The sequence below is a fragment of the Euleptes europaea genome, chromosome 4 (assembly GCF_029931775.1).
Source record: "Euleptes europaea isolate rEulEur1 chromosome 4, rEulEur1.hap1, whole genome shotgun sequence".
NCBI lineage: Eukaryota > Metazoa > Chordata > Lepidosauria > Squamata > Sphaerodactylidae > Euleptes > Euleptes europaea.
The window spans coordinates 71,952,865-71,961,876 of record NC_079315.1 but is presented as its reverse complement, the minus strand read 5'-3'; the positions used below and the strand labels follow the sequence as shown (position 1 = coordinate 71,961,876).

Genomic DNA, 9,012 nt, shown 5'->3' with positions numbered 1-9,012 from the left:
GCAACACTTGTAGACAATTGACCATTTGTGTGGTAGTTGGAACATATAGATATGTACAGGGGTAGTTAAATTTCCACCAAGCAGTCTTTCATAACAGGACTCTCACCTGAAGAATTTACAACAGGGAATACAATGCTGTTCACTGAAGTAAAGAAACAACACTGAGGAAAATAAACAGATGACGAAGCCAAACTGGTACCCAGAAATAGCCTACTACAAGACAGGTCCAAAGGAGATAAGTTGCCACCTACATAGGGTTGCCAGGTCCCTTTGCCACTGGTGGGAGGTTTTTGGGGCGGAGCCCGAGGAAGATGGGTTTGGGGAGGGGAGGGACTTCAATTTCATAGAGTCCAACTGCCAAAGTGGCCATTGTCTCCAGGTAAACTGATCTCTTATCGGCTGAAGATCAGTTGTAATAGCAGAAGATCTCCAGCTAGTACCTGGAGGTAAGTAAATCAAATAGCAAGCTAGTGCTTACAGTAGAAACTTACCAAAAAGAAACGGCACTTATGGCTAAAATAATGCAGAGAACTACTCAAGAGATAACCATAAATCTTGGTGCATATAATAGAGGAACAGAGTTACAAGAGCAAAAATATAGGAACACAGTTCCTGTGACAACATAATTAGGATAGTGAAGTCCAAGAATAAGATAGGGTTTCCGGTAGTAAATCCTATTTCGCTTCAATAGAACCGATTTGTACGTTTTGCCCAATAACAGAGTGGATTGTACTGTTGCTTTAATCAGCGAGACGAATTAACGCAGTTCAGAACGAAACCGAACATATTTACAGTGTTCTCTGCACCGTCCTGAACGACGCTGACCAGCGACGGAAAGTCGTCATCGGAAGGAACGCAGGGGTTGGAGCCTTCGGGTGCAGTAACGGCCGTTGTAACCGCCGGAAGTAGAAGGCGCAACTTCCGGGATAAGCGCAGCCGGGCGCTCGCGTGTTGTGTCCGTGCAGGGGGTGGGGGGTTGCTTGTCGGCCCGTCCAGGCCAGGAGAAAGGATGCCGCCGGCGGGAGAGGGCGCAGCGGCAGCAGCAGCCCCCAGTCGAGGAGGGGCCGTTGGGGGCAGCGCGCTCTTCGCCGCCTTCCGCGCGCTGGGGCTCTGCTCCAATCACCTGGCGCACGTGCTGCGCTATCACCGCCGTCACCGGGAGTTCTACCTGGTCGCCGCGGTGGGGAGGAGCTTCCACACCTACAACGTGAGTCTTTCGGGGACGGGGCGCTCTATTCCCCCCCCCCCGGTCGTGCTGAAGCCGTTGGGAAACCGCCTCTGCCGTACTGCTCTGAAGGGGTGCCGGTTTTTTGTTTTTATATATATATATATAAATTTTTTAATTAATTTTTACAAAAAAAGAAAACATAACAAATTATAAATCTCATAAACAGATAACTAAAAAAAATACAAAAAGAGCACTTAGGCTACAGTTTTACATCTTCTATTATGATATTGTAAAATAAACAGTGCCCGTACCCCCCCACCCACCTTGCATGTGTATCCCACCGCCATTGGACTTCCAAAGAAGTATTCTGGCAGTATTTAATATTACCTTATACTATTATTATATAAACTACATTACACTTTATCTATAATTCATTAACTATACTTGTGAAATTCATTTTTGCCATGGGGTGCCGTTTTTTTCACGGAGAGCAAAACGCGCCTCTGTAGGATGCGAGGGGAGAATTCCCTTCGCACTCTGCTCTCTAGGGTGAGGGATTCGTTATCTGCCCCATGCTTGAGGTTAGGCGAGGGTTTGCTTGGTAGTAAACCTGATGAGTTTGTGAAAAAGAGGATTCAGTGCCTTTTGTGCGCTGTACCGTTTAGGGGCAAGTGGAAAGAATCTCGGGGCTGAGGATTCATCCTTTTTTACAAGCTAGTACAATAGAAAGTGGGCTGCAATAGGGTGCTGCCTATCTGTGTTAGGATAATAATTGTAGGGCGCTTATTGTGGAGGACAGTGCTGCTCAAAGCTGTGAAGCCTCTGAAGCAGAATAGGCTCACTTTGCTTTCTTAAGGGGTTACCGCACTTTGTATTCCCAGCAATGTATTAAGAGTTTGAAAATGTTATTAAAAACATCGCTTTAAAAGAGTTTTTGGATACCATGGCTTATAAATGGTTGGAAGACGTCTTCACAGCTAAAGGGGCCAAACAAAGTGCGAACAGTATTTTTTATAATGTTTTCAAACTCTTAATACATCGCTGGGAATACGAGTGTGGTAACCCCTTTAGTGTGCACCATTTGATGGAAAGGACCAAGAAGTTAAAAATGCTGCGTTTTTTGTTGCCCCGACCATTCATTTAAAACCTCATGGCAATGCACGTCACCAATACAGTACATAACATGGGAAATAAGTGGACCCTGAGAGAGCAGGCTGAAGGAGTCCAAAAAAGGACCTGACATGGTAGGTGGAGCCACCAGTCTGCTAATGATTCCCAACCTGGCAGCCAGGTCCTGGCGGAGGGCAGAGACTATCCACAAAAAATGTCGCAGAACAATCATAGCTAACCGCCAAATTGTTATCTGTTTTAGGAACCACTGCAGGAGTGGTCAACTGCCAAATTAGTCTAAACAATTGTGCTGGACACGAACTAGTGGATGCAATGGAAGCAGAGAAATAAAATTGCCTTCACTGCCACTTAATAGGTCTTCAAATGGGTTTTGTAAAGTGTTCTCGATGCTTCGTCATGAATCTGCCACCAGCGTCATTCTAGCCCTCTAATCACTCTCTTTGCATCCCTCAGCTCCTCTGTATACTAGGGGGCTAGGGAGGTTCGAGAGTGTAGAGGACGTTGGGGAACAATTCGGTCAATAGCTTCTTGCAGGCCTACATTCCAGGCCTCAGTCAGTTTATCAAGAGAACTGCCAGCAGGTCCAGACAGATCTGGCAGAGCATTCTGGAATCCAATTGGATCCATGAGTCTCCGCAGGCAAGCGTAAGTAAACTCATGTCCCTGCAGGTGTGGGGGCAAAATTCAAACATTCACAAGGAAGTGACCTGACCATGGCACCAGTTCACACAGAACCGTGGAACTTGGATGAACCCCTGCACAAAAGATCAAACCTGGGGGAATCACCTGAGTGAGTGGAAGCACTTCATCTTCACCCACCCAAGTCTCAGTCAAGCATGCCAGGTCAAAATTCACTGGAAAAATAAATTCACATCCCTTGGAGCCAATATCAATCTAAAAAGAAGTCTAATAAAACTTTGTGCATGGTTTTTCGTGTGCATGCTGACTTCTAAATGCACCGACCATGCATGGAGTTAGCTACATAAAGGGAAGCATACAACTTGTTGCAAGTGCTCAATTCCCATAATAGGATGGGGAAGGTTGATCTGCACATGTCGTTGGTCATTGCAGGACCCTCTTTGGGCAGTAATGGCTAGAAGGTTGTGGCAGAAAATATAACACTTCAGACGTAGTTGTGAGATGGATACACTTTCATCTGTGACAAAAATGTATTGTGTTGCAGGTATCTACTGTTAAGAATGACAGTGATAATGTGTTGGATCCACCAGAATGTTTCCATGGCTGGAAAGATTTCTGCTTGTAGATAGCTTGACTTTCTTGTGTTCTACCTTCTGCTGCAGTCCAAATGTCTTCAGAAATGCTGTTCCTGGGAGAAAGCATTTCAGAAAGCATTTGGGGCTGGGTGTGTGTGGAGGAGAAAAAGTCTTGTTCCAGTGAATCCAGGCCAATATTGTGTTTTTGCTTTCTATCCATAGTTCGCCAATAAGTGCCGACCATTATTTCCTGCTCCCTGTGTTCAGCATCTTAGAGCAGACACTGGATTGTCTTTTCAGAAAATACTTAAGAACATAAGAGCTCTGCTGGATCAGACCAGTGGTCCATCTTGTCCATCATCCTGTCTCACACAGTGGCCAACCAGTTACTGTAGAGGGCCAACAGTAGGGCATAAATGCTGAGGCCTTCCTCTGATGTTTCCTCCTGCCTTTGATATTCAGAGGTCTACTACCTATGTCTGAATGGGGAGATTCCCTTTTGTCACCATGGCTAGTAGCCACTGATAGATCTATCCTTCACAAATCTGTCTAAACCTCTTTTATAGCTGTCTGTGCCTGTGGCCATCACTACATCCTCTAGCAGCACATTCCACATTTTAATTACTCACTATGTAAAGAAGTATTTCCTTTTGTCCATCCTGAAACTACTGCCTATCAGCTTTATTGGATGCCCTTGACGTCTAGTATTTTGGGAGAGGGAGAAAAAGGTCTCGCTGTCCACTCTCTCTACTCCATGCATAATTGTATAAACCTCTATCATGCCCCCCTTAGTTGTCTCTTTTCTGACCTAAAAAATCCCAGACTCTACAGCGTTTCCTGACAGGAAAGGTTTTGCTACCCCTTAATCATCCTGGTTTCCCTCTTCTGTACTTTCTGCATCTCTGCAGTGTCCTTTATGAGATACAGTGACCAGAACTGCACACAGCATTCTAAATGAGGCTGCATTATAATATTGGTTATTTTATTTTTCAGTCCCTTTCCTAATAATCCCCACACAGAGTTCGTCTTTTTCACTGGTTCAGCACACTTGGTTACTTGGTTAGCATTTTCATCACACAATCCACTATGACCCCAAAGACCTTTACAGTCTCAGCAAGTTCAGACCCTATTGGCATGTACTTAAAATTGTGATATATATTTTTTGGTTCCAAAGTGCATTATTTTACACTTGCCTTCATTTTTTAAAATTTATACCCCACCCTTTCCAGGCCAGGCTCACTCACCCAATTTGTGGAGCTTTTCCTGGAGCTTTTCATGGTCAGCCTTGGTTTTTAGCATCCAGAATAATTTTGTGTTGTCTGCCAAACTTGGCCACTGTGCTTATCACCCCCAGTTCCTCAAAAAGGTTGGTGAGGCAGGACTTTTCCCTCAGCAGGCTGTGCTCCTCTATGTGCCTAATATTTCTATCTTTGATTACAGTTTCTACCAATTTACCTGGGACAAATAGGCTAACTGGCCTGTAATTCCCAGGTTCCCTCTGGACCTTTGTAAAAACCCGTGTAGAGTTTCTCCAGTTCTCCAGTACAATGGGTATTCTTAGTAACAAGTTGCATATATGGGTTAGTAGATCAACAGTTTCACATTTCAGTTCCCTAACAGCTGTTGGGAGTATGCTTTTAGGACCTGGAGATTTACTGGTTTTTAATTTCCCCATAATGAGCCCCGTGGCGCAGAGTGGTAAACTGCAGTGCTGCAGTCCAAGCTCTGCTCATGACTTGAGTTCAGTCCCAACGGAAGTTGGTTTCAGGTAGCCGGCTCAAGGTTGACTCAGCCTTCCATCCTTCCGAGGTCGGTAAAATGAGTACCGTATATACCCGTGTATAAGCCGACCCGTGTATAAGCCGAGGTGCCTAATTTCTCCCCAAAAATGGGGAAAAATTAGGCACCCGCGTATAAGCCGAGGGTCGGCTTATAACCCCTCCCCCCCCCCGCAGACTTACCTTCTGGGCTCCTGGCGGTGGGCAGCTGTAGGAGGGCCCCCCCCCCGGCCGCTCCTGGCAGCAGGAAGTGGTGCGGCCCGGCGGGGGCGGCCGAGCGCCCTCCCCGCGGCCGCAGAGGGCCTCTAGAGGCCTCTCCCGGCCGGGAGAAGGCAGCGGGGGTGGCTGAGCGCCCTCCCCGTGGCTGCAGAGGGCCTCTAGAGGCTGAAAAATTCGGCTTATACGCGAGTATATACGGTACCCAGCTTGCTGGGGGTAAAGGGAAGATGACTGGGGAAGGCACTGGCAAACCACCCCGTAAACAAAGTCTGCCTAGAAAACTTCGGGATGTGACGTCACCCCATGGGTCAGGACTGACCCGGTGCTTGCACAGGGGACCTTTACCTTTTTTTAAAATTTCCCCATTAGGTGTAGAACTTCATCTCTGGTCATCTCAATTTGACTTAGTTCTTCAGTCTCAATTCCTGAAAATAATTACTCTGACCTGAATACATGCCCCACACTTTTCACAGTGAATACAGATGCAAAGAATTTGTTTAGCTTCTCTGCCATCTTTCCGCCTTCCTTTAGCAGTCTTTTTATAGAGAAAATGTTTAAGTAAATCTTTTGTGTCCATTCATCAACCTTTTTGTTGTGTGATCGCCTGCCTGGTCTTTGTCTTGAAAACAAAAGAATTCATTAGATTATAACACTTTGCACTGAGACCCATACAGGCTTTGTACGAATTGCTTCCTTATGTGTAATTTAGGATTAAAACTTTTGAGGCAAGGCGAAATCCATGAAATAAGAGTAACTGCTGGATAATCTATTGCAGTTATTTCTGTATATACATGGAACAAGAGCTGGTTCAAAGCATTTTTGCAACATTGTTGATTAGTCTATATTTTATTAGTAATAAAGAGAAAGGTCTCATTAGAATGTTAGTTGAGTTAATCAGAATAAAATGAATGTTATGATCACGCATGCATTCCTAATCTGATAAATAAACGAGTAAGAACATGCATAATAAAGTGGCTGCAAGACTGCTTAAGGTGAATTACAAGGGCCTGTCCAAATTCTGTGACACAATAGCATCATTTTGGTAGAAATACTTTCACACATGAAATTTCCCTGTTTCCCTTTTAATAGAAAGTGGTTGTTTGTAGGTATTTGACTGGGATTTCTTTTGTGAGCTAGATTACTAGAAGATATACACAGTAAAGCTATAAAGTGGTCCCTGTATAAGTACTAATATCTTGGTGATGTTGACTTGATTTTGTCAACAAAGAGAAATAAAAGGACCACACCAGTAACAGGAGATAAAAATAAGGCTGAGGCCAATGGTGTAAAATAGGTACAAAAACAGTTTTTATTACTCAGAATAGAATTTCCCTATGTGTTTCACCCAAGTGGTGTCTTCAGGGGAATCTGTAATTATTACAGTATTTCAAATGAGCATAAATTCTGTAATAACTACAGATTCCCTTGAAGATGCTTCTTGGCCAAAACATGAAGGGAAATTCTATTCCGAGTAATTTTTTTTGCCTATTTTGCACCATTGGCCTCAGTTTTATTTATTTTTTTATCTCCAGCTTAATATTGTCAACAAGTTCTTTGTGGCTTGCTAAAATCTGATTTTTTTGTTGTTGTTGCAGGTGAAGAAACTTGGCATAGTTGCTGTTAGTAAGTATTGCAGTCCTATATATGTACACATCATGCTACATTTTGCTAGAAGTTTTATAGTTCATTTAAAAAAATAAAATTGTTACAACATAGAAGAGGATAAAAATATCATTAAATGTTATGCAAAAGTGTAGTTCAGACTAGATCCTGGTTTGAGGCACCCTAACTAACTACAGTGGGATGACCCACATACATATCATTAAACATTGTTAGTTTAATGAAACCATGGTTTCATGTGACTTCTAAACCAATCTCTAAAAGTTACACACTGAAACAGTTCAGGAACTGACATGAAGTCATCACACATGATCGTTACATTAACACCAAATGTCAAGAGTACTTCCAAGTCCATTAAAACTTTATATGCCTGAGTACTATCTAATAATACTTAATTGACCAAAATGCGTCAAGTGCCAACTCTAGCTGTACTTACATCTTGCTCACAAGTAAGTAAATTGTTTTAAGTTTAAAAAATGTTTAGCTATTTAGAAAAAATTCAGGGAAGAATGAGCCTAGAAGTGCAAGTGTTCAGTCACTGCTATACACACTTATTTTGTTTGTAGCCAGGCCAATAGGGTTCATCTTCTACTGTACATACTTCCTGCATATAAGGAATGCCAGGGCTGAACACCCTTTCTTGGAAATTACTCTGGTAGCATCCAAATGAGTGTGGCTTGTGGCAATTCATACTGACATAGCATGTAATAATCGGGCTTCCTTAATTCCAAAACCATTTTATGCATATTTACTAGTAATGCATATTGTTATACACCTGGAATCTGTCTCAGTTTGCTATGTTTTTTCCCTTATCCCCTAGGCAATGGTTTGCCAGAGGATATTACATATTTGGCAGCTGACAGAATGTTGGTATTTGCATCTTGTGGCAGTCTTCTCTATGCTTTTGCTCGAAACAAAGAGGTTTGTGTCATTTGTTTGGTAATATAAAAAGGTAAAGGTCCCCTGTGCAAGCACTGTGCAAGTTTGCCATGGGGCCACACTGTCAATTTGTAGTGTTAGGGAACTCCTAACAGTGTTGTAAAAAGGTAAAGGTCCCCTGTGCAAGCACCGGGTCAGTCCTGACCCATGGGGTGACGTCACCTCCCGATGTTTCCTAGGCAGACTTTTGTTTACAGGGTGGTTTGCCATTGCCTTCCCCAGTCATCTTCCCTTTACCCCCAGCAAGCTGGGTACTCATTTTACTGACCTTGGAAGGATGGAAGGCTGAGTCAACCTTGAGCCGGCTACCTGAAACCAATTTCCGTTGGGATCGAACTCAGGTCATGAGCAGAGCTTGAATTGCAGTACTGCAGCTTACCACTTTGCGCCACAGGGCTCAAAATTCCATAATACCTAATCATTAATTCTGATTCTAAAACACTTAATCATTTGTGTTCAGGGTATAGTGTAAGTATCTGAGCTTCATTTGTATATCAAAGGTAACCAAAGTTAGTTTCTAACAGGGAATCTCTGTACCATAAAGGAGCGGGGAAGAGCAAGTCATGTACACCACCTTAACAACAAGCTGGGTTTGTACACAGTCTTGACTTAATGGTTATTAAATGTGATGTCAGGAGGCAGCTAAAGATTAATTATTTCTGAAATGATTGGGGGAGGCTAGTTTGAGTGACTTGAAAATGATGCTTTAAAGAAGTAGGGTTGAATGGTTAATAGTTGATGATACTTCAGTACAGTGGCTCTCAAACTGTGTCACTCCTTTGGGGTGCATGGTATACCTGAAAGCAGGGCACGAAGTTCCAGGGAGAGAGATGATCCTGAGATAGTAGGGTGTTCCTCCCTACCAGTCAGGACCCATGGATGGGTTGAATACTCTCTAGCAAAGAATCTTCATTTATTTACACTGGATTTGAGTGGATGGCAA

The 9,012-nt window shown here is 43.4% G+C and overlaps 1 protein-coding gene across 1 annotated transcript in view; it reads left to right on the top strand.

Moving 5' to 3' along the window:
• The first annotated feature begins 1,009 nt into the window (after positions 1-1,009).
• WDR36 (WD repeat domain 36) overlaps positions 1,010-9,012 on the top strand; it is a 46,115-nt gene continuing 38,112 nt past the window's right edge. The window contains exons 1-3 of the mRNA XM_056848752.1: positions 1,010-1,207; positions 7,106-7,133; positions 7,951-8,051. Of these exons, the coding sequence (XP_056704730.1) occupies positions 1,010-1,207; positions 7,106-7,133; positions 7,951-8,051 (327 nt within the window). The remainder of the gene's footprint in view (positions 1,208-7,105; positions 7,134-7,950; positions 8,052-9,012) is intronic.